This window comes from Petaurus breviceps, unplaced genomic scaffold (assembly GCF_028583685.1).
Source record: "Petaurus breviceps papuanus isolate PSGF00001 unplaced genomic scaffold, PetGlider_PUasm1.0 227, whole genome shotgun sequence".
Classification (NCBI taxonomy): Eukaryota; Metazoa; Chordata; class Mammalia; order Diprotodontia; family Petauridae; genus Petaurus; species Petaurus breviceps.
Genome location: NW_027185896.1, coordinates 17601108 through 17627319, shown reverse-complemented (window position 1 = coordinate 17627319; position 26212 = coordinate 17601108). Strand labels below are relative to the sequence as shown.

At 42.7% G+C, this 26212-nt stretch overlaps 1 protein-coding gene across 4 annotated transcripts; it reads left to right on the top strand.

The window, feature by feature from the left end:
* The first annotated feature begins 4975 nt into the window (after positions 1–4975).
* Positions 4976–26212, top strand: CDC25A (cell division cycle 25A). 4 transcript variants are annotated; one of them, XM_069095961.1, is made up of 15 exons: positions 4976–5674; positions 7186–7262; positions 8860–8902; positions 9512–9548; positions 10061–10159; positions 11199–11312; positions 14038–14169; positions 15148–15222; positions 16891–17061; positions 17642–17740; positions 19032–19094; positions 19203–19301; positions 22565–22695; positions 23411–23522; positions 23918–26212. In XM_069095961.1, exons 1-15 carry the CDS (start codon positions 5517–5519, stop codon positions 24056–24058), a joined length of 1551 nt encoding a protein of 516 aa, XP_068952062.1. In that variant the 5' UTR covers positions 4976–5516; the 3' UTR covers positions 24059–26212. The 4 variants fall into 4 exon arrangements, with proteins under 4 accessions (XP_068952062.1, XP_068952064.1, XP_068952061.1 ...); XM_069095960.1 differs by having other exon boundaries at positions 4977–5674; positions 10058–10159; XM_069095962.1 differs by having other exon boundaries at positions 4978–5674; positions 10058–10159; positions 14101–14169.

Below are 26212 nucleotides of genomic sequence, written 5' to 3'. Positions count from 1 at the left end.
AAGATGATTCTCAGATTTATTTATGCAGCTGTAACCTCTGTCCTGACTTCCAGTCTCCCATTTCTGCCATCTAACATCTAAATGTCCTGTAGATATCTTACACTCAACACATCTAAAACTGAACTCATTATCTTTTTTCCAAAACCTTTCCCTTTTCCTAACTTTCCTATTACTATAAATTACTATTACTACCCTATTACTTTTAATGGAACTACTACTACCATCCTTCAAATCACCCAGGCTCATAAACAACCTAGATGTTGTCCTCACTCCTCACTCTCTCTCTCACATTCCGTATTCAATTTGTTGCCAAATCCTATTGATTTGACATTTATGATCTCTTGTACATATCCCCTTCTGTCCTCTGACATTGCCATTGATGGGGTGCTTGGATGCTTTAAAACACTATCCCTGACAGCCCAAGGATACTATGCCTAGCATTACTCATGAGTGGGCCCCAGTAAAACAAACTATCTTTCCCCTCAATTACTCATGAGTGGGCCCCAGTAAAATAAACTCTTTCCCCTCAATTATTCATGAGTGGGCCCCAGTAAGACAAACTATCTTTTCCCATTACAAGAACAAGCTGACCTCTGAAAAAATCCCCTTGTAAAAACAAGACTATCTTGTAACCATAGAATTATCACATATTGATTCCCACAGTTATCATATAAAATCCAGAGGTCAAGTTATAGACATCAACTCTGAAAGCTATCTTGCCACAGACCAAAAATACGCCCCTTAGGAACCTCTTCATCTGGTTTCCAGTAAAGAATGAGCCTGGGACCTAGGTTGTATGTTATCACCTAATCAGCCAGATAATCCAACTACTTTTCCTATATAAGCTTTAGCATCTTTCAGGTTAAATTGAAAAATTCCTTAAGGAGCTCTGCCTTCCATATTGGCATTACAATAAACCTTTGTCAACCTGACTTAAAGAATGCTTCAGGGGTGGCTAGAAGGTGCAGTGAATAGAGCACCAGCCCTGGAAACAGGAGGACCTGAGTTCAAATAGGTCTCAGACACTTAACACAAAAAACTAGCCGAATGACCTTCTCAAATCACTTAACCCTAATTGCCCTACCCTCTCCCCCTCCAAAAACAAGAATGCTTGAGTTTTTTAATTCATTCCAGACTACCCTCTCTGATACTTCAGTCCCTGAGGGGTCCCTGAACCTCTCAAGCTTCATCACTACCACCAAGGTGCAAGCCCTCATTACCTCCTGCCTGGACTATTGCACTAGCCTGCTGCTTGGTCTCCATGTCTCGATTTTCATCCTCCAACTTCCAAAGAAAACTTTCTAAAGAACAGTTTTGATCATACCCCCCTCCTTCCATACACATATACACATCCATTTCAGTAGCTCCTTTTCTCCTCCAAGACCAAATATAAAATCTTCCGTTTGACTTTTAAAATCCTTTATAAATCCAATCCGCAGATTGGATTTTCTGTCTGCCTCAGGACACTTTCACTGGCCATCCTAGGAGAAGTGGCTCCCCTCCCCTGAATGAGCCAGGCGTTCTCCTCCAGTTCAGACGTTCTTCAGGCTATGCGATAGCATTTGCTTGTTTCCTAGGTGTATCTAAAGGCTCATTCCACTTTGTAGGACGCCTTAGGGAATCTCCCCTCCCTGAGGAGTCAAGCTTTGGCCCTGCTCTATTCAAAGCATAGTCTGCATACATCTGATGCTAGGTTGCTGAGGAAAGGGGGGAGGAGAAGGCAGAGGAGTGCTCATTCCTGTGGGATCCAAGGCCTAATGGCTCCCTTTAAGATTTTGAGTGAACGATGGTTCTTTTATGTTTCTTCATTCTTCATTCATTTCTGCAGGAGGACCAGTGACCAAAAGAAGGGATATTTATTTTTGCACAAGGGCGAGTGACCAAAGGAAGAGATGCCCCCAACCTCCATCTTTGGAGGCACTTGACTGTTATTTAAGGGGAAAACATCCTTAGGCTAGTTTTGTAACAAAACTTCTAGACTCCCAGTGAGACGTGGATAACAACAACAACAAAAAAAAAAACCCACGAGCTGCAGAACCCACAAAATGACACAGAGAAGCTAACCTCCCGCTGAGAACAGCCTGGCAGGCCGGCAGGAATCGGCCAGCGCAGCGCTCTGGGAACTGAGCCCAGCCACTCCGAGGCTTTAGCCCCAGGGCGGGCCTGACCAGCCGCCAGCCAGAGGGACTCCAGATCAGCAGCAGCTATGGCCGTTTCCAGATTTATCAACACATAGATGCGAAAGACAAGGTGAGAGGCCAGTGCATTCTGGACTTTGGGACCCAGTAAGTGGGAGTGCGTGGCTTTTACCCCCGGGGCGAGAAACCGCTGAGATGCCAGCACAGCCTGCCAGCGCCACATGGCGGCTTCAGCTCCTGGCCTGCAGAGTGTAGGGGGACCAAGCACCAGTCTGAGGGGTCATCGCTCTTGCTTTAACCTGCTTGGATCTGGATTGCAGTCTAGGGTGGAGGTCCTGGGGTGTGTGTCCAGCTTGCCAGAGCGTGTGGAGACCTCAGAGAGGGCACCCATCTAATACCTCCGGCAGCTGAGAAAACCCCAGCGTTTGGGACGAAAACTCCCCTGTCTGGTGGCAGAGTCCTACTGTGGCAAAAAGCCCAAAAGTCAAATCGAGTGGCAAAATGAGCAGGCAAAGGAAACAAAGATTCCAACATTACACTCCTATTTTGGGGATAAGAAGGAGCAAGGCATGGAACAGGAGGAAATCAGTGAAGTCAGAACTCCTGCACCAAAAGCTTCAAAGGAAAATACAAGCTGGTTACAGGCCATAGAGGACCTTAAGAAGCAGATAAGAGAAGTGGAGGAAAAATTGGGAAGAGAAATGAGAACAATGCAAGAAAATTATGAAATGAGAGTGAACAGCCTGACTGAAGAAAATAATACCTTAAAAAACAGACTGACTCAAATGGCAAAGGAGGCTCAGAAAGGCAATGAGGAGAAGAATGCCTTAAAAAGTCGAATTTGCCAGATGGAAAAAGAATCTCAAAAGCTCACTGAGGAGAATCATTGCTTCAGAATTAGATTGGAGCAAATGGAAGCTAATGACTTTATGAGAAATCAAGATGCTGTTAAACAGATCCAAACAAATGAAAGAATAGAAGGCAATGTGAAATATCTCATGGGAAAAACCACTGACCTGGAAAATAGATCCAGGAGAGATCATTTAAAAATTATTGGACTGCCTGAGAGCCATGACCAAAGTAAGAGCCTGGAAAGCAGCCTCCAGGAAGTTCTCAAAGAAAACTGCCCTGATGTTTTAGAACGAGAGGGCAAAATAGAGGTTGAAAGAATCCACCGATCACCTCCTGAAAAAGATCCCAAAAAGAAAACTCCTACGAATATTATAGCCAGGTTCCAGAATTCCCAGATTAAGGAGAGAATATTACAAGCAGCCAGGAAGAAACAATTTGAATATTGTGGAAACACAATCAGGATAACCCAGGATCTGGCAGCTTCTACACTGAGGGATCAAAGGGCCTGGAATGTGATATTCCGGAGGTCAAGGGAGCTGGGATTAAAACCAAGAGTCACCTACCCAGCAAAACTGAGTATCCTGTTTCAGGGGAAAATATGGTCATTCAGTGGAATACAGGACTTTCAAGCATTCTTGCTGAAAAAAACAGAGCTGAATAGAAAATTTGACATTCAGATACAAGAAGCAAGAGAAGCATGAGAAGGTAAACAGGGAAAAGAAATCATAAGGAACTTATCAAAGTTGAACTATTTTTTTTTTAAGCAATTGGGGTTGAGTGGCTTGCTTGGGGTTGCACGGCCAGTTGTTGTTTCTGGGTGTGGTGCTGGGTGTCTGGGCCCAGATTTGATCCGGGTCATCCCGGCACTGAGGCCGGTGCTCTTGCTTGCTGAACCACTTGGCCAAAGTTGAACTATTAACATTCCTACATGGAAAAACAATAATTGTAACTTATGAAACTTTTCTCAGTAGTTGAAGGGATTAGAAATATATATATTATATATATATGTCTTTATATGGGGGTATGCAGGCATATGAATACATATGTGAATGTGTGTATATATGTTTACAGGTATACATAGATAGAGGGCACGGGACCAATTTAACAGGAAGGGATGATACTTAAAAGGTGAAATTAAGAGGTGAGAGGGATATAATGAGAGGAGCTGGGGAGAGACAGAGTGGGGCAACTATCTCATACAGAAGAGGCAAGGGAAAATGGTTACAATGGAGGGGAAGAATAGGAAGGCAAAAGGGAATGGGTCAACCTTATTCCTATTGAATCTGGCTTGAGGAGGGAGGGAAATACACACTAAATAGGGGATCTCACCCTCCAGGAGAATAGGGGGGGGAGAGAATGTGAGGGGGGATGATGGAAGGGAGGGCAGGCTGGGGGGGAGGGAAGTTGGAAGCACCCACTTTTGAAAAGGGACAGGATCAAAGTAGAGAATAGAACAAGTGGGATGTGGGATAGGAGGGAGGGAAATATAGTCAGTCTTTTACAATATATCTGCTATGTTATTGTTTTGCATTAGCCACACATGTACAACCTATACTGAACTGCTTATCTTCCCAGTAAGGGTGGGTGATAAGGGAGGAAGGGAATGAATCTGGAATTCAAAGTTTTAAAATCAAATGTTTAAATATATATATACTATTTAAAAAAAAAAACCCACGATAGCTTCCATTAGGAACTACAACTCCCAGAATGCAGTGTCCGTTCCGCAGGGCTGTGCTTTGAGTAAGCTTGCGTGGCATGCTGGGAGCCACTGCTTCCATCTATTGGATCTTTTTCTCCTTCACCCGGTTTGCCCTTCCCCCGCCCCTACTTCCGCTTCTCCACCTTGGCCCCGCCTCCTCTAGAGAGGCCTAGAGATGGAGCAGTTCTCCGACAGGCTTCCCTCTTTGCATTCTTATTGGCTAGGCCTTGCTGCCCTTCAGGGGGATGGAACGGAGGACCCGTTTTCTGATTGGTGGCTTGGGTTTGGCGCCAACTAGGAAAGGTGGGCGGGGCAGCAGCAGTATTCTGCGAGCGGCTACTGCAACACCCGAGCAGCTGGGGCAGGAGGTCCGCTAGGCACTGGTGCGGTCCTACTCCCCGCTCTCTGCCGCCACCGCGTCTGGGCTGGCTGAGCTGAAAGGAGACTGCTCGGGCCTGCGTCCCCGGCTTGAGGTTATCAACCTACCCCCCACCTGGTCCTTCCTTTCCACCCCTGCGCCCGCCCCGTTTTGTTTGGGTTTAATCTTCAGGTTGGCGGCGCCTGCCCGCGCGGCCCTGGAACCCCTTGCGTGTGGGCATCGTTCGTTCGCTTCCTGAGGGCCCGCTCGCCCCGCTTCTCCGCGGCGCCCGCGTCCCTGAACCTCGGGGTCGTGTTTGTGTTTGACCCGCGGGTGGCCGGGCCCGCGCGCGCGCGCGCGCCGCGCTCCAGGAGGCGGTAGGGGCAGCGCTGCGCGGGACGAGGCGGGCGGGCCACTCACCTGGGGGTGAGGAAGAGGACGAAAGGCGGCGCCGCCGCCGCTGCTCCGGATGGAGCTGGGCCCGGAGCCCCCGCACCGCCGCCGCCTCCACTTCGCCGGCAGTTCGCCGCCCGCCGTCGTCAAGGCCCTGTTCCCGGCCTGCCCCGGGGGGCTGTCTCCGGTCACCAATCTCGCCGTCACCATGGACCAGCTGCGGGGCCTGGGCAGGTGAGAGGGACTGGGCTGGGGGGCTTCTCCCAGGACCTTCCCCGGAGCCTATGGAAAGCCCCCTTCTGTCTGCCCTCTCCATGTTCCTGGACCCCCCTCCCATGGCCAAGTTACCTTCCCCCCCAAGTTTCCTCTGGTTTTGTTCTGACCTCCCGTCCCATGTGCTCTGGGGTCTCCAAGCCACTGCACCCCGGGCCTGGCCCCCCCTTTCCTTCCTGCCCTGCACCCCATCCTTCCTCACCACGCTCCCCTCACCCATCACCATGTGTCCTCTGTTGAAGCCTGGGGGGGGGGGGGTGAACCGGCCGGGGCAGGGGGTTGGGTTTTAGAGTCAGGGGTCCTGATTTTTCAGTCCCAACTCAGCTTCTTAGTGACCTTGGGCAAGTCACTGTCCTTTCTGAGCCTCATTTTCCTCATCTGTAAAATTAGTGTTGGATCTCCCAAGATTCCTTTTAGCTCCAATCTATGATGGTAACCTAGCGGGTCCCCACCCCCTACATACATTATTCCCCTCTTTTCACTGCCAAGTAAATCCTGATCTTCATGACCCTCCACCATATGTTCTGTAAGATGGACTCTACCTACCCCCAAGTCCACCCTGACATCCTCCTCCTTATTTCATTCCTCTGCCCTTTACCCCACCTTCCTTTCTATTCCTTCTCCCTCCTGTGCACCGTACTTCAGACTGTACAGTCCCCCCATTCTGTTCCCCTTTTCTTCATTCAGCCCACTGTTGTCCCCAAGCACACCCCCATCCAAACGTTCCTTCTTGTTCTCCCATCACCAACCCTACCTCGGTCTTATTCTACTCAAACTAAATCTCCTGCCTTCCTACCCACTCACTCCACACCCTTTAACCTCTCCAGTGGGAAGAGCTCTTTCAATGTAAGCATTCCATTTCCTTTTTTTTCTTTAGGCCTGTGAATTAACCACATTTCCCTAGCATGTGGCCCAGGGTTGGTCACCTTACCTCCATTTTACTTGGGCCTGAGTGGTCCCCTTCTCCCACACAGTGCTTTAGTAAGTGAGAAATGTTTTGGAGGAGGGCTAAATTGAAGGCTTTTCTTGCAACCTGGTTTCTTATTAGTTATGTGTATCCTCTGTCTCCTTGCCTTTTGACTCTTATCAATTTCTGGAATGCTATTTTTCATTGTAACCTTTTTCTAAATTCCCCCAAATAAAGATAAAACTCCACAAGAGTAAGGAGATATTCTCCTTGGAGGTGGAAGGGCCAGGGGGCCTTGAGTGGTATTCCTACGAGCTTTGAATTCCACTGGGCCTTAGGTGCTGTGCTGGGGAGTTATTGGCCTACTCCCACTCATTCTGTTAGGGAATTGTGATTGGCAGGAAGGTGGCCTTGTAGGACATTAGGTAGGGCCCAAAAGGGCGTTAAATAGTTTGGTATTTTCCCTCTGTCTCATTGATAGCCCATAGTCCATGGAGTAAGAGGAGTTCTCCTTGTTGCTAGATTCCAAAATTGCATATAAAGAATTGTGTGGTTTTGTTTGCAGTGAATGTGAGCATCAGCTAGAAATGAAAAGCAGCAGCAGCCTACAGCGGACAAGCTCCTCAGAGTCTACAGATTCAGGTATGCTTTCATTCTGCATTCAACAAATATTTGTTGTATGTGCCCATTGTGCGAAGCATAGGGGACATAACAAGCCCCTCTCTTCAAGAAGTTTCTAATTTAATAGAGGAGATATGTCATGTACATAAATAATTGAAAGGTGAGACTGTGTGATAAGAGCCATAGAGATAGTATAATATGAATTATTTATATGAAGTATAATATTACTATATTACTGACATGCCAATGAGGAGGAGTTTGCCTCTGCAAGGGAGATTTGGGGGTTGTGAAAACAGTGTATGAGAACAAACAGGTTAATTTTCAGTAGGAAAAATTGGAGATTGGAGTAGACTGGTCCTCCAGACAAAGAGAATGAATGGTATTATCAAAAGCTTGTTGAGTGTTAAAGGGAGGTAGGAAAGGACAAGATATGTCCAGGGAAGAGTAAATGGTCCATTTGGCTGAAGTAGGATAATGGGTAGAAGAGTACTTGGAGGAAAGTGTCATTCCCGCCGTGTGTGGGGTTATCTCTTGTCCCTTGGGAGGGGAGTGGGGAGTGAGAAATGGTTGGAGGGTAGGTGGTGGTTTTGGACTATGCCTATTCCATTGTGACTGAATAAAAGTTGCCTGGGACCTGGTAAGTCTAGACTACTCCAAGTTTGGTTTGTGAATAAACCAAAAAAAACCAAAAGTTAAACCAAAAAAAAACCAAAAAAAACCAAAAGTTAAAACCAAAAGTTAAACCACTAAGATCTTCTGCCTTTGGGGAACAGGAATTCCTTGCTGGGCACCATTTTCTTAAACATGAACTCAGGACCCTACCAGATGTCTTCACAGTGGCTCTAATTAGTATTTGTTCCTGCTATCCATGGATAAATTGATCTGAATTAAAGGCTGGTGCCATTTGACCAGATGTAGTCTTGCTTGCAACAGTGCTGACCAAGTACTTGCCATCTGGGAGGGAGATGGCATGGATGCCAACCATAAACCAGATAATCCATGCCTGAATACTCAGAAGATGGCTTTAATAATTCACCTAGCCTACTTTTCCTTTAAGTCTGGTTTCAGTGATGGTAACTCCAGAGCAGAGAAAAGCATTATGTCTCCTTTGGAGGCAGCTAGACAGTGAAGTAAATAGAGCTCTGGACCAGGGGGGTCTCCAACTCCTGCCTCGGATACTTGCTATAACTCTGTGACCCTGAGCAAGTCACTTAACTTCTGTCTGCCTCAGTGACCTTGTTTGTAAAATGGATATTATAATAGCACTTATCTCAGGGTTGTGAGATAACACGTACAGTGCTTTGCAAATTTGTACTATATAAAAACTAGCTATTACTATTCAGAAGACATGCCACATACCTCACTTCTCATATAGATATATGAAACTTGAACCAATCTTGCATCATTGTGGACTGATTGGTTGCCTCAAAGAGCAGATACTGAGTCTACCCTGAAGTTCCTGGGAGATCCCAACATCGACCTTTCAGAAGTTTGAAGTGGTTTCACGTGAGACGTTCAGAGTTAACAATAGAAGGAATTGAGATGTTATAATAACAGTCTGCAGAACAGCGGAATCGCGGTGGCCATGGAGTAAAGACGTTTTTCTCTCCCCTGACAGGTTTTTGTCTGGATTCTCCCGGGCCCCTGGACAGAAAAGAAAAGTATGTATTCGCTTCTTTCGGTTTTTCAGAAACACCAAAGGAGAGCGTTATTGGAGCCCTGACTAACTAGGGATCTAGACTAAAATCTCCCACATCAGTGACGCTGACGTTGCTGCACCCACCCTTGTCTTATATCCCTCACTAGCTACTTTAGTTTTAGGTGTGAGTATTCAAGGCTGTCATGTTCCTGCCCCGCAGCATAATTCTGGACAAGTCAGGAGTTCATAGCCTGGGATCCATCCCATGAACTTTAAAAATATCTTGTTAAAACTATTCCAATGTAATTGATTACCTCTGAAATCCTATGTATTTTATTCTATGTATTTCAGAACATTTTGAAAGGGGTTCATAATCTTCACCAGTTTGCAGAAGTGGTCCATAACACACAAAAGGATTAAAACCCCAGCCTTAAGAGAATGTTTTGTTTGAGCCCAGTTGTTTGTTTTCCCTAGAAGCTTAAGATATTTTAGATTGGGTGGATTTGGGGAAATGATGTTCTCTTTCCTTAGACATTTAGGTAAGTGAGTTTAGGAAAGAATTGGTTACCAGTCAATGTGGAATTACTTAGCTAATCTGAACACATCTTCATTTACTCTTTTGTTATTGCAGCCTTGAAAAACCCATGAGGAGAATAAATTCCCTGCCAGTAAGTTCTTTTCCTTTCCTTCAGTATTACTGACTTTGGGCTTAAATCTTGTATCCACCAAGGATGATTTTGTTGGGAAAGAAGTGACAGTAAGTGTTAAAATTTCACTGCAAATAAGTGTTTGCAGGTGGTAAAGAGCTACCTGAAGCTCCCATAGAGAAAGAGAAACCTAAGTCTTAACCCTTTTGTACTTCTATTTGTTTGTGTTCTATCTTTAACCTGAAGTGATTTCTCTTTTCCAATGATATAACACCTTGAATTGTCCAAGTAGACAAGTCTGGGAGGGTTATTACTAAGTATTACCAAGTATGTTTTGATAAAAACATGGAGAGAAAGAAATTAATTTTCTGGGCTTTTTTTCCTGATAGCTGACTAAAGATTATGGAATAATTTCTTAGATTGCTTCTAGTTAGCTATGTTTTTCTTTGAATAACTGAATTAAATAAGGAGACTTTACTAGAGTATCCATTACTCAACTGATATCCAATTTATTCTTGTTACCTTGACAGCAGAAGCTCCTAGGGTGTAGCCCTGCCCTAAAGAGAAGCCATTTTGATTCATTTGACTGTGATATCTTTCAGCTAAGTGACCATGATGAGAATAAGGAAAATGTGAGTATGGCTTTAAGGTATTAATTAAGTCAGAGGTAAAAGCAAAGAGTATTAGTGGCTTGTGGGAGACTTAAATTTTTGGACCTGGAAAAATGATAACAAATTTGCCTTGAGGGTAACTGCCGAAACCACAATACATTATCCCTTCCACAGAACTGGAAAGAACAAGGGAAATGAGCCCAGTTAGAACTCAGATATCAATGGTCATCTTATTAATAGGCCAAGTCCAGAGGTATTTCCCAAAGTTCAAACTCTCTTGACAGCAAGTCTCTTTACCATCTGACCCAGTCCTACCCTTCTAAAACTACTTCCAACACATACACGTTTCTAGATAAGTAGTTTTCATAAAACTCTGAGCACATGTTCATATCTGGTAATCCTGAAGTGCCTTTTACCAGTGCAGCTTTTAACCAACCATTCTTTGTGGCCAAGCTAAAATTCTTCATGTCCTCCATGAAGCATTACTGTCATTGAAACAAAGAGAAAGGATACAACAGGAACTTCTCTCTTCCTTTCCTACCCTGATTCATTTGGAATTGATGTTAATTTTGCTAGAGGTGCTATACTGATCAGTACTTGTTTTGTCTCTCCAGATAAGCTTGTTTCTAGGAGGTAGTGTCTTCTACCACATTATTACACTGTCTCTTACATGGGATTCTATCCCCTGGGCAGCCTTTGCCAGAGACAACCTGGTCTCTGATAAGTATTGTGATTGGTCTGCCATGCTCATATCTAGAAAATGATAGATTAGAGATAGAGATAGTTAGAGAGATGACTGAGCAACAAAATGGAAAAAATAATTTGAGAAGCTTAGAAACAAGACTAGGTAGTCTTCCTAGACCTGATTTCATCACTGTAAGTTATCAGTAATGACACTGATATTATTTGGTTCCACAATTTATAATATCTTTCTTGTCATAAAATCTGAACTCTTAATTTTGAGATAGCCATGATACATCTTACCTGATCTATATCTGAATTTATTTGACAAACATGAACTGGTAAGAAAGGTCCTAAAATCAGTCATACTGTCCTACAGGAGGTCTTTGAGTTTAAGAAGCCAACAAGACCTGTACCCCGTGGTCCTCTTCATGGACTTGGAGAGGTCAAAGAAGTCTTCTCCCAGAGGCAGAATTCAGCCCCTGCACAAATGGTTTGTCTTTTTCTTTGTTTCAACTTGCCCAAGTCCTATCAGTTAGGGAAAAATTCTGGGGCCCTTTTCAGAGAATGTGTGTAACCTATAGGCTCTGGGACTATCTTGTGGCTCAAACTCATAACACTACCAAGCAGACCTGACTTTATACATGGAGGTTTGGTCAGAATGACAAGGATTGGCCCTCCTCTGGAGATGCTTTTAAGAGTTTTCCTTATCAGTCACCTCTCTACCTACAGGGTCTGCTACAAACTGTCAGTAATAGCCATCATGATGATGTATCTTGCCCTACTACTAGTTCTTTGGTAGTTTCCCAAGTTTTATTGTAGGAGTTTTAGTGATCATTCTTCACATTCTGCCCAGGAGACTTAGGTCCCTGAGTTTGAAACCCAAATCTTATTTGTGGCCTAAAATAAAACATTAGAGAAGCAAAATACTAATCATTTTCTGTGTGAGATTGAAAACTAAAGTCCTGGCCCTTGGTACTCCTCCTTTAGCCATAGGCACTATACTCTCTGGGGCTGGCCCCTTTGGTTATCTGTGCAGTCTCAGGGTTTGGATCCTTCCAGAGCACTGATCTTGGACCAAGAACTTGGCATTAACAGGAATCACATGTTGTATATCTGTCCTATTTCTTAGAGACTATGAAAACAGTTCATGATCTCTAGACATTTCTGACTGATCTGCCTATGAGTAGTGGTTCTTTAGTGGTAGCACCTAGGAGTATAATTCCTCTATAGTAGTTGTGATAAGAAATGGGTTTAGCTGTGTAAGACTGGTGCTAAAAGTTTGTTCTGAGCTAAGTACAGTACCCTTAGAGAGCTAATGTTAACACAAGGCAACTTATAAACTAAAATGTGTATTACAAACACAAAATAGACCTGGTCCAAGAACTAGTCACTCCTTATCTCATTTCTGTCAAATTAATAATCTTATTAAAAGTTCCCCTTTCCCACTGGAGGAATATTTAAGTGTAGAGCTAGGACCAGTCATCTAGACCCAGAACATTCACTTTGGTAGATTGTTTATTGCAAGTAATGCATGGGGAGGCAGAGGGATGTCTTGTTCAATTCTTACCTGCGTTTTAGAGATAAAAAGTTAAAAACCAACATTGACTCCATCCTCAAGGAGCTTATACTCTCTTAGGGATCTGTTTCACAATGAACTTTAATGCAAGTTAGACCATAGAAAATGTCATCTAGTAAAGGACAAAACATTTAGGGAGGGAGAATTACTTTTGGCTGAGAGAACCAGGGAAGGCTTCATGGAACCATCTGAGCTGGGCATTGAAAGAAGAGAAGGATTTCAATAGGTAGGTTTTTAAGAATTCGTTCCAGGCTGGAGGGATGGGTAGGTTCGTATGCATGGTGGTAGGAAAAAACTAAGAGAATTCAGGAAATAGCAAATTACCCACTTTGGCTGGAACATAGTACAGGAAGAGGTAGAATAAAGACCCAGATTAAGCAGTAGGGAACTACCAGAGGTTCTTTAAAGAAAGAGATAGGACAGACTGGAGTTGTGATGAAGTTGTTAAAATAATATTTGTTGAATGAATAATTCGGGAGGAGAAAAAATATGGGCCTAAACTAGGGTGGTCACAGGGGGTTGGTTGACAACCTACTAGGCAATCAACAAGCATCTGTTATTCCTGCTATGTGCCAGGTACTGGTAAACACTGGATATACAAATAGGAGAGCAGTGTATATAATGCCTGCTCCCAAGAACCTTACATTCTATTGGAGAGGTACAGCATGTTTAGAGATGAACAGAGTAAGGCATGTATAAAATGCAAGTGATTTGGGAGAGTTGGGGGATCCAGAAAGGTATCTCAAAGGAGATAGTAGTTCCAGCTAAATTTTGAAGGAAGCTGAGAGGAGAAAGGAGAACTTTCTAAGCATTTAATGTCTACAAAGATAAGGAGGTGGCAGATATGGGGTCACATTGGTGATATTGGTAATAGTAAGGAGGCTGGTTTGTCTGCAATATAGATTATGTGAGGGCGAGAGAAATATGTGGTCAGCCTTGAAAAGGCAGCTAAAGCAAGATTGTAAAGGGCTTCAGATGCCAAACAAAGGAGTTGGTATTTTATCCTACAGCATTTGGTAACCACTTGAGCATATTGGGGGATGTGGTCAGACATGTGCTTTAGGAATATGAAGTTGGTGGTCATGTAAAGAATAGCTTGTAGAGGTGGGAGATAGGTCTAAGCCAGAATGCCTGAGCTAGGGTAGTTGTGCTGTGAGTAGAGAGAACAGGCTGTAGGTGAGAAATAATTGATTTTTGTTTTTGCTTTTTGGAGGGGGAAGGTAGGGCATTTGGGGTTAAGTGACTTGCCCAAAGTCACACAGCTAGTTTTTTGTGTTGAGTGTCTGAGATCGGATATGAACTCAGGTCCTCCTGACTCTAGGGAGTCACTGCGCCAGCTAGCTGCCCTAGGTGAGAAATAATTGAAGTAGCATCAAAAAGACCTCACAGATGATATGATATGGGAGTGAACGAGAGTTAAGAGAAGGAGGGAGGGAGTTGGGTTTGAAAGGTGGAACAGCTGAGACCTGGCAGCTCACTGGAGGTGGGGGAGAAGTGTCAAGGATAGCACCAGGTCTTGACTGTGACCTCAAGTCCCCCTCCATCTGTTGAAGGGAATAACATCTGACCTCATATATGGTTGGTTTGGGTTGTTGTTGTTGTGTTGTTGTTTAAGCAAAACCCGTGAATTATTTTATAGTTTTCCATCAATGAAAAGGATAACAGTGAACTTGCAAACTACTTCCCTCTCTTCTTGCCACAGTCTCCTTTAACCTCTCTGGCTGATGAGGATGATGGATTTCTGGAAATACTTGATGGAGAGAACCTAAAGGTACCTCCCTTTCCTTCCACCCCTAAATGTCCTCTGAGCTTTCCCAGGAGTTCCAGAACATACTTCTTATTTGGGCCTCTTCGGAAAATGAAACCCAAGGCTTAGAATGAGCAAAGCATTATCAAGTATTTGGGAACCTGCATGCTGGATATTGTTGGACAAGCTGCTAAAGAACACTTGATGATTCAGGTTCCGGGGGAAAAACAAACCTGAAACAATAAGAGAATAATCATTTTTAAAACTTCATGATATTAACTATAATTGCCATGGCATAAGAGTTCAGAAAAAGGTAGTCCTGTGGTGAAAATGGGGTATGAGCCGGCTTTATTTTAATAAAATAAAAATATTTTAAATACTGAGTAGTATCTAGGTAGCCATCAGAATGCAAGGAAAGCATGCTACATAGAAATAGAATAAAAGAATATACATGGTGTGATTGGAGACAGGAAGACTTTAGATAGGAGCAGAATTATGTTGGTCTGGTAGAAGGATGGTATATTATAAAGGACTTTCGAGATAAAGCCAGACAGAAGATAAAAACTGAGTTGTTTTGACTTTGTGAATTAAAGAAACCCCTTTGAATTAATCATTTCATGTTTCCTTACTTGTTTCAGATGTTTCTTTGACCCTAGCTAAGGTAATAGAGGCAGGGCATTTATGAATCAAATATTACCTATCCCCAATAAGACCTAAGTCCAGTAGGCCAGAGTTAGAAAGATTGATCACAGTGCCAGAGACCAAGTCAGAATGGATTATTTGCTTGTCTCTGCAGTGATAGTAATGAGATTACTGACCTCTGCCAAGTTCACTGTTGTAAAATGTAGCAGTTGACCCCTTGAATGCACCCCGCCTCAAAAGTAGATATACCTTAGAGAGATAATACCCTCTTCTTACTTTAGCCCCATTATCTTAGGATCACACCTGAGCTGTTCAAACCATTTACATTTTTTTTTTTTATATTTTTTCTTGCTCATTTAGAATGATGATGAAACATCATCGTGTATGTCAAGCCTTTGGACAGCTCCCCTAGTAATGAGAAGGACAGCAAACCAAGTAAGTTGGTCAAAATTCTTGAAGAACAAACTCAGGACTGAGGTTCTTTGGCCATGCTACATGGTTCCTGGCATTTTACCATCACTCAAACAGATCTGAACCGTAGCCTTGAGTCCTTGGATCTTTCTCATGTTCCTTTTTCTGTGTCTCTAAAGTATCACAAGGTAAGGAAATTTGGGGATCTACTGTATAACTACATATCAGTTACAGGCTCATTAATTAAATTTGTTCAACAAAATTTAACTTAATGTATCCAACTAGTAAAAAGCCACTACTCAGGGGGCGGCCAGGTGGCTCATCTAGTAAGAGCACCAGCCCCAGTGTCGGGATGACTTGGGGATCTGGCCGAGTAACCTTGAGCAAGTTACTTAACCCCAATTGCTTAGGGGCGGCCAGGTGGCTCAGCAAGTAAGAGCACCAGCCCCAGAGTCAGGATGACTTGGGGATCAAATCTGGGCTCAGACACTCAGCACCACACCCAGAAATAACTACCTCTCATTTCCAGATCAGATTTGCTAAGCCCTAACTTAATGGTTCTGTCTTCTCTTCGGTTTCACTTAACTACCTTTGAACAAATCTCTGTTCTCTAAACCCTTTCTCTCTTCCTTGATGAAATTTCCCAAGCATCTTCTCTGTTTTCTGAAATGAATAATTTATATAATTGGCTTGTATTTCTATACCACCTATCCTTAGCTTCTTTAATATTGATTGTCCTGATTTGTCCTGTCTTTTTATCTATTCCTTTTGTCTCTTTATTAGTTCTTGCTCTTCTCACTCATGAAGTATTGGCTTTTTTCAAGGTTTGGTCATTCCTTGTCTTCTTTGCTGTACTCCTTTTCCTAAAGAGTTCATTCCCAAAGAAGCTGCTTGTATATTTCCCATAACACCTACAAAAGTGTTCTAGGTCCCAGGTCTTCAATGGCAATAATCTTTTACATTTCTATAGTTCTTTGTGGTTTTTGAAATGGTTTGATAATTCATTTAATCCTTTCAGATCTGCTTCAGTGTGTTAATTCTGAATCAAATACCATCTGCTCCTACTCTACCCTTACACAGGAAATAAAGGACTGTAATCTTTTGGGCACTTGAAGTTCAAATCATATGCCACTCTGAATATTGGAATGATTATCCTTACTGTCTTGGCCATATGCAGCCCCTCAGATATAATAGGCTTGTTCTGTTGGATTGAATCTATTACATTTCCTTCTGGTCTTTGAAATAAGCATAAAACATAAGTATCCTTACTTTGTGGAAGCATGAGGGACACTATTAGAGTAGGAATAAGGTATTTCAGTTTTGGTGCCTGGCAATATATGTTCATACTGGTTAGTTATGACTTCTGCCTTTTTTTCCTCGTTGGCCACCAGTTGTCTACAATCGGGTGTAATTAATCTGGAAAAAAATTGTAGAAATTGGTTCTTAAACAGAGTTTTGGAGGAGAATAACCAAGGAACCACGCCTAGCTCTGGGTCAGTAGAATTAAGGGCAGTTAGGAGAAAGCAGTCATTTCTGGCCTCTTACACCTACCTACATGATAGCTCCTCAGGGAGATTTCAGCATGATAGAGCCTTGGAAGCTAGTCCATTGCCCATTAAGGTGCCAGCTACTTCTCATTCATTCCTCTGATCCTTGCCTGGGCATAATGTATAATTGGCATGTCATTCTCAGGGTAAGCAGTGTAAGCTGTTTGAATCCTCACCTCCATCCAGCACCGTGACCCGTCCTATATTGAAGAGGCTGGAACGTTCTCCTGAGGATTCCCCAGGAGAACAAGGAAACACAAAAAAGAGGAAAAGCACAGTAGAGGAACCTACTGAAGAAGCAATGAAACTCCATGAGGTTTGTTTGATTGTTGTATTGATAGAAGACTGTTAGATGTGTGTGTGTGAGACTCTGGGCCTTTCCCATAGCATTTCTGTTCCATTGTTTTATGCCTTCATTATTTACTATACCCTCTTAGTCTGCTTTCTACAAGTTTAATTTATGCGGCCTTTTGATTTCCACATAGTATCTTGACTATATAGTCAGTCCTACAGAGAGCATACCTAATTTTTCAAAAGAAAACCTTGTAGGAACTAGAAGGTGAGGTCATGGCTTTCCAGGATAGTTGGAATAATTCATAGCCGGAAAATGAATTGAAAAGTATTTATTAATTGTTAACTATGTACAAGAGTCTCTTCTAACAGTTGCTGAATGCTGATAAGCAAATCCTTAGTTGGAGATTCTTAGAAAAAAATATTTAAAAACTTTTTTTAATTTATGGTTTTATTGTGTTATCAATAGAATAAAATAAAAGGTTTGTCTTTCAGGTCAGAAGTTGACCACTAATCATTCACATCAAATGCTTTCTCTATATTCCAGGGTTAAGTCAAGACCTAGGTCTCAGGAATCATTCTCTATCTTTATGTTTTTGATACAGAGCCTGCAGCCAGCTATATCCCAGTCACCTTCCACAGAAGACACCATCAAGAGTATTTTGGACAGTGACCAGAGGGACCTCATTGGTGATTTCTCAAAGGTAATCTCGTCGGGACCCAAAGCCCTTCTTTCATGAATTCAGGGTGGTATTGAGCCCACTTAAGTTTGTGTGTGCCAAAGAGGAATTTTTGGACTTAGAGTAATATTGGTGAATCTTAAAGAATGGACAAGGTAGCAATTTTCCAGACTTTGTTGATGCATTGGAGAGATTCAAGTGAGAGTGGAAGAAAAGCATAGTTTCCTCATCTGCAAAATAAGGATGATAATAGTAACCTACATTTTAATGGGTTGTTGTGAGGCTCAAATGATATATAACATTTGGCACAGTGCCTGGCACATGTTAGACATTCTATAAATGTTGATTCCTTTCCCATCAAAGTTGAGGTCATGGTTAGTAAGCCTAATCCATTTTAGCATTCTGGTCATCCCTTACGGTACAATTGCCATTTTGGAAGATTTTAAAGTCCTAACAGGAAGTGACACCACAAGCAATGTTTTGGGGTGTGATACCAATGGCTAGATCTGCTCCCCATTAGAAACTGAACATGTATATAACAGATTTTGTTTTTCTTGCCTTCTCAGTGGGTGGGGCAGAGGTAGGAGGAAGAGGATTTGAACCTGAAAATAAAATAATACCTAATTTTTTTTAAAGAAAAGAAATTGTCGTGGTTTTACCACCCCTACCCAAAGCAAAAATGTCCTTGTGAAAGGGAAAGTGTGGTATGGTAGGAAACGCGTTAAATTTGGAGCCAGAGGACCTGAGTTCAAATTGTGGCTCTTCAAAGTTAGAGAATTGGTCTAGATGATGTCTGAGGCACCTTCTATCTCTATCTTGAGGTATTCTTCAACTGAGGCCCAGAACTTGGTATTTAATGACTATATTTCAATAGTAGTTTGTTTTGTGATCCCCTCTGTATTTTATTTTATGCATTTAAAAACATTCCATAGGCTTCACCAGACTTCAAAGGTTAAGGACCTCTGGTGTAAACTCAATTGTAACAGTGTCTACAGAGACCTGTAGGGAAATAGAAATAGATCATTTCTGAGCTTAGAGGTAACCTTTGACCTGTAACCTACACTAAAAGTAGTATCTTATTGAAATAGCTGACCACAGAGTTAAGAGCAGGCTTTATGCCCACAAGTTAGCATGAAGGTCCCACTTGTGGACTAGTTTGCTGAGATCTGTGGGGAGAGGAGAGCTGCCTACAGCGAAGGAAAAACAAGCTGCTTAATTAATCTGCCTTGTAACAGTGGCTGAGCCAGAAATGGTCACACTCATTGTGCCTGCAGAAGCAGCAGTGCTCATGTTTTTTATTCCATTTTTGTTTTAGGGTTACCTTTTTCACACAGTTGCTGGGAAGCATGAGGATCTAAAATATATTTCTCCAGAAATAGTAAGTAATTCCCAAGAACTTAATTGCACACAAAGTATTTGAGCCTTTAGCTACTAGAAACAGCTAAAATTAAATCTTTCTGTGCCTTTTCCCAATCTCTTTCCTCAGATGGCATCTGTGTTGAATGGGAAGTTTGCAAATGTAATTAAAGAGTTTGTCATCATTGACTGCAGATATCCATATGAATACGAAGGAGGCCATATCAAGGTATGTCAGGGGGCATCTTGGTATACATTATAAGGAAGGTAGCTGACACCAGGCTAAGTGATTATTAGTTGATTTCAATAAGACATGAATTTCTACCTTTGAGTCCCCTGTTTTCACCCTGCTAATGCCCCATTTCCAACCACTTGTTTTTTCCAATTCTCCTGAGCAGTACAGTAATGCTGGGGGAAGTAAGAAGACCCTACTTACTGGGTCTACAACATAGAAATTTATACTTTCTGATCTCCACTGAGCTCGTATTTCTGCAAGACAATCCTTTTTTCAGTCATTTCTTTTGGTTATCACAATGGAGAGATAATTGTTGGTCCAAATCTTTCATCCTCTCCCACCCTTCCCATTTCAACAAATTACCTACTTATTAAGGGAATTGAAGCCGTGCTCAGGATTTTCTGATTTCCTTTCTCTACATTTGAAATTCTCTGTTTTTACCCATTCTCCCTTCCTGTCTCAGGGCAGCTATATGGTGCCGTAGATAAAGCACTGGGCCTAGAGTCAGGAAAACTCATCTTCATGAGTTCAGATCCAGCCTCAGGCACTTACTAGTTGTATGACTGAGAAACGTGCTCGCTCTAAACAAAGAACAGCACTCGATGTGAAGCCCGGAAAGTCCTTGTTTTATTTTAGCCAATTATTCCATGTTCCTAGTGAATGGGTCTCTCCCAAATAGAGAGCACACTTGCTCAGACAAACGCAGTGTTTTTCTGCTGTTCCCAATTCGAATCTCGCCCCCACCCAGCTTTCTGTTGGCTAGATGAAACCTCCCGCTTCATGTGCCTCTCAAACAGCTTGACAAGCATACATGTGTCTGACTTTTACCTTATCAGAAGCCTGGTTCTGCTAGGTCACAGCTCTGATTAAAACCCATTCACCTCTGATTTACATCCTGCTATCACTCAGAGCTGGGAGGAACTTTACTCCTATGGAAACAGAATTCCTTCCTTTGTTTCCCACATGACCCAGGAGAGTCACTTCACCCTATTTGCCTCAGTTTCCTCATTTGTAAAATGAGCTAGAGAAGGATCACTGCAAAAGAAAGCCCCAAATAGGGTCACAAGAATCAGACTCAACTGAAAAGTGACTGAACAACATCAACCACCTTCTTGTCTCAGAGGATGCAGTGGCCACCTTCTTCTAGTCTGCCGGGACTTGACTGCATTTGTCATACACTCCTGATCATCTTTAGTCTCTCCCTCTCTATTGGGTTCCTGTTCCTCTGTCTACAAAACATGCTCTGGGGATGGCTAGGTGGCACAGCGAATAGAGTGTCAGCCCTGGAGTCAGGAGAACCTGAGTTCAAATCCAGCCTCAGACACTTAACACTTAGTAGCCGTGTGACCTTGGGCAAGTCATTTAACCCCAGTTGCCCTGCAACATACAAAATATGCTCTGGTCAACAAGATATTTCCACCCTCGATCTTTTAAAAAAAAAAAAAACCAACAAAACCTTTTTTGGCTCTGCTATTCCCTCAAGCTATCCTCCCACATTCTAACCTATTTCATTGTTAAACGAGAGTAATTTATACTTAACCACCAGCTCCATCTAATCAGATTTCTGTCCTCACCATTTTACTGACATTATATTCTCTAAGTCACTCACAGTAGGATCCAAGATTTAGAGCTGAAAGTAGTATCAGTAATGATCTAATCCAGAGATGGGGAACCTTCAGCCTCAAAGCCACATGTGGCCCTCCGATTGAATCCAAACTTAATAGAAAAAATCACCTTAAAAAAGAATTTGTTCTGTAAAACTTGGGACTCAGTCAAAAGGCTGCACCCAAGGACCTAGAAGGCCGCAGGTTTCCCATCCCTGATCTAGTCCAGCACTTCGTTTTTTTAGGTGAGAGAAAACTGCTTTCTTCACTTAATTAAGCACTGCTCTTAAGTGAAAAGATTGTAGCAATAGTAACTAGCAAAGATAGAACTCAAAACCAGATTATCTGAATCCAGATCCAGCTCTTTCCACTGTACCACAGTGCTTCTTAATTGCCAAATCTTATACTTCCCTCTCTTTGGCATTCCTGAAGAATTTGATACTGTTGGCCACTCTTTATTCCTAAATATACTGTTTTCTCTTAACTTCCATGATTTTTGTTTCTTGTTGTGTTTCTTACCTTTCTGATGGATGTTCGTTGTTCTCCTTTGGTGTTTTCTTTTTCTTCTACCCATCCTTTCTGTCTCTCATGGTTATCCAGTCCTCTTTTTTTCTATATAATCTATTCCTTGGAAAACAGCTATTTCCACTTCAATTATTACCTGGATCCTGGTGACATATAAATGTCTATCTCTAATGCCAGCCTCTCCCTTCATTTCCACATCTCCATCTGCCTTGATAGATGGATCAACACTTTAAATACTCATACTCAACATGTTTAAAAAACAAATTGATCTCTCTCCCCCCCCCCCCCACCCCCCCAAAAAAAAAAAAGCCCACCTCTATGCTAACTTCTCTATTCCCATTAGGGACACCACAATCATTCTTAACTTTTCTTCTTTCATCTCTTCCAGCTTTCATTCTCTTCCTTCTCCATTCCATGCTGCTTCCATAGTAATCTTACTAAAGTATAGTTCTCCTGCCAAATGAAGTTTTTGGCCCAGGGTCTAAGACCCATCACAGCATTCCCCTTTGCAGTCTCTGTTACTGCCAGATCAAGCTACTCGCTGTACCCCAGTCTGGTCATTTAGTCTTCTGCCTCTGTACCTTGGCACATACCCCCACCATAGCTAAGATGGACTCCCTTCTCACCTGCATCTTCCCCTGTTTATAGCTTTCCTTTTCTTCACCAGCACAGGAGCCTCTTCCTCAGTCATGCTTTCTTGATTGCCCTTCTCCAGGGTTTTGGGCCACCATTTGATCTTTACTCTTTGCCTTTTCTCTATAGATTGCAAGTTCCCTGGTGATAAGAGAACTGTGTCATTTTTATATATGTATACCCTAGTACCTAGAAATTTATGCTGCAGATTGTATGTGCTTAAGAAATGTTTGGTTGAATTTCCTGTTCTTGCTGGCTTATGATTTTTATATCCTTTAGCTCACTCTGCAACCATTTTGCCTAGTCTTATTAGGTCAGTTGACAGCATAAGTGGAGCCAGCTATGGCTTGGGAATTGGTGCAAGCTGTTGAGTGGAAGAAGGAGGTACTTGGCTATGCCTCCAAAAGGTTTTTACTTCTAGTCCAACCAGGAAATTGAGTTATAGGGATCCTTAGTAGCTCCTTCTTTGACCTTATGAGTTTGTTGACTTTCTAGGGTGCAGTGAACTTACACATGGAAGAAGAGGTGGAAGCCTTCTTACTGAAGAAACCCATCAGGCCAACAGATGACAAACGTGTCATTGTTGTTTTCCATTGTGAATTTTCTTCAGAGCGGGGCCCCCGAATGTAAGCGACTAGGCACAAGCTGAAGATAATTTTTCTTCATGTACTGAACTTTTAGTATATTATTGACATTCATTTATTTAAAGAAACGATATTTATAAATAATTAAGGCTCTCTAGAATTGGGATAGGCTGCCGAGAGAGATGGCAGATGGAATTCTTGTTCAGTATTAGATTGTACTGGGACCCCTCTGGGATTATATCATTATCTGTAGAAACAGAGCTTACTCAAAGTTGAACAGAGAATTCCTAGAATATAACCATTTTCATATTTGAGGCCCTTATTCCTTATTTCTGTTTATATTATATTCATGTGTGTGTGTGTGTGTGTAATATTATATATGATATATAGTATGTTACATCCTTATTCCCAACACTTTCCACATATCTGTTATATTGGGAGCAGCCAACCCTAATTAATGACTCAGGCAACATTTCTTATGAATACCAAAAGCCTACAGAAGGCTTCCCAAAATTCTTGTCTTGTTACTTATGCCTTAATATGTAGGCAATGCAGGTCAGGTTGTCAAGTGAGAGGGACATTTAGGGTCTGAGAGTCATCAAGAGGCACAATAAATATATTTTTGATATTTTAGGCCTCAAGCAACTTGGGGGGAGGGGGGCAGGATATGACACAGAATGGTCAAATATGGTTCTTTTTATACACACACACACCCCGCCACCGCTAAATCTCCTTTGATTTTTCCCTCTTTCTCTAGGTGCAGATATGTGAGAGAGCGGGACCGACTGGATAATGAATATCCCAAACTCCACTACCCTGAACTATATGTTTTAAAGGGAGGATACAAAGACTTCTTTTTGAAGTGCAAGGTAAGATTGTCCCAGAGCAGCACCTGTCAGCAACACTGTTTCACCTGTCTGTGGGGCGTCAAGAACTCATTACTTTAGGCTCTCAAGGATATTCCTTTTGAGAGGAAGAGACCCAACTTATCTCTAACTATGTACAGACCCAAGACCCCTCAAATTGGGAGGTTCTGGTACCATAAGAAGGTATGAGGCAATGTCTGTTCATGTCCTGTATATCCCAGCCTTGAGCTTTGTGGTAGGATGTCCCTTTAAACATACAGAATCCCCAGTTCCACAGATATTACCTCACTCCCATCTCCTGTTGTGTGCAGCACTGTGTCTAGGTGTTGTGAAAAACAATCCATCCCTGTGCACATGAAGTTGAGTCCAATACTAGGTATATCCTTTTCTCTTACCAGTCATACTGTGAGCCCCCAAGCTACCGTCCCATGCACCATGAAGATTTTAAAGAAGACCTGAAGAAATTTCGCACCAAGAGTCGGACATGGGCAGGGGAGAAAAGCAAAAGAGAAATGTACAGTCGCCTAAAGAAACTCTGAAGGAGGGGCTCCTTGGACAGCAGCCAGAAACCCCCCCCCACCTCCCGCCCCGTTCCAGAGAAGCCTGGGGAGAGGGGCCAACCAGATAGGTCTTCCTGGCTCTATCTGCAAATCCACACACTCCACTTACATGCCAACCATCATCACCTGGGTCTCAATTATGATAGCCTCTGCTTCCTGCCATTATCCTGTTGACAACTCTCTTGCTGTCCCTTTGGAACTTTTTAAGATACTTTGATGGGAGAAGCTTTCCTTTGGCAGAGACCAGGAATGCTATGGGAGGGTGGGGGGGTGGGGGAAAAGATGGTTTGCTGCTACCATAAGTTACCTCGTGGAGCTTACCAGGAACTTGTTATCAATGCTCAGATAAAATTGATGGCACTGAGGCTGCCTAAGGGCCCTAGGAGTCAGATTTGTACCTCGAATGGCTTCTTCCCTGAGTGACTTTGGCAGTCTCCCTCCTGTGTAGCTAATCTGTGGCAGTCACGAGGAAATATAGGGTTTGAGGGGTGGGAATGAAGGGAATTATTGCACACAAAAGTGCTACTGACCAAATGCCAAAGACAATCTGAGGAGAAAGGATCTCTGTTGTATACAGCTCCTATGTGTTTATTTATTCAACCTTGTCAATCACTTTATTTTTTTAAATCCTGGATCATTAGGTCAAAATACTGCCTTTCCAAGTGGAGTATTATTATTCTAGGGACTGCCTTGGACCCAGAGTCTACTTTTAAATTTCTTTTTTTTTTTTTTTTTAAGAAAAGAAAAAAAATACTAGACATTTACAGACTGGTTTGGTTAGTGATGAGACAGGGAATGAGAAGATGAAGTAGCTTTCTAAACCCCAGGAGGTCTTGCTTCAAACCAAGAGTGAGATGGAGCTCTGTCATCCAGATGGTACGCGAGTGTCAGACTTGACTGTGGCCTTGTGCTAACCTTTGTGACTACTGTGGGAGATTCCCAAAGCCGTAAGGCTTTAGTGACTGTCCCTTCAGCACTACTGTCTGCATAGAACTGGGTTTTTACCATTATTTGTAGAGCAGTGGTGCCTATTTAATAGACGCCCCTCTGCTTTGCCATTCCTTAACTGCTTGTGGACCTTTCTGGGACAAAGGTTATAGTCAAGAAAGCACTTCAGGTAACCTCAGCTGGGCTGATCCCAGATCAGTGTTAGGGTATGTAGCATCTGTATTCCAGGGTAAAGGGTAAGAGAAAATAAGTTCTAAGGTAAGGGTACTTTAATTTGGGTGTTCCTCTCTTATTACCCTCATGGTAGTATTGAAAAGCTTTTCTTTTTGATCTGCTCCAAGGTTGAAGAGTTTTCTGAGCTTCTGGTTGGTGCTTTTTAAAAAGCTTTGTTTGGTTTTTTTTAACAGTCCCATTTTGTAGACCATGGGGTATCAAATCAGTGTTAGAGGAACTGCCTGCAATTTTTTGGTTAGAGGGGACAAAGGCTCTGGGCATTAAGAAAAAGGTTGGGAGTTGGTGTGGAATTGACCGTACAGAACATGTTTCTCAGGAGGGAGCCTGGTGTATCCTGAAGGTGAAACTTTCTGGGTTTATCATGTTTAAATTTGAGGGGAAGGGGGTGATAAATTTATCTCCAGTCATCCTCTCATCTAGTCCTATGAGAGGGGGGGCCTTAAAAAGGACCCCAGTGATTGGAGTTAGGGCTAGATCTTGATGTGCCAGAAAGAAAGCTACTCTGGTATCTGCTCTTGTGTGTAGTTGATCTTCTAGCCACCCTATACTACAGGTAGCAGTCCTCATACCATCTCTGGCTCTATTGGGATACAGCCAAGCTTCCTCAAACACAAATATTACCTTTTCCTCCTTCCTTACCTTCCAAAAAGGGGAAGTAGGAGTGGAAGGTAGCATGAGAATCAGTGATGTTGGTGACTGGTTGCTGCTATGTTTTCGGTTTGGGAATTGCATTTAAATGTAAAGCAATCTTGTTGGAAAAAATATATGATGGGAAGGGGAAGAAGTCCCCCCATACACACACTCCTTGACTTGGTCCCCAACCTGGTTTTGTCTGAACTGATATTGCCCAAGTTGCAGGAATGGGGAGGTTGTAACAGACTTGGGGTTATCGGTTAAGCCAGCACTGATAGATTCTTGCAGGCTGCGGAAATAAACCACCTATAACCCAAA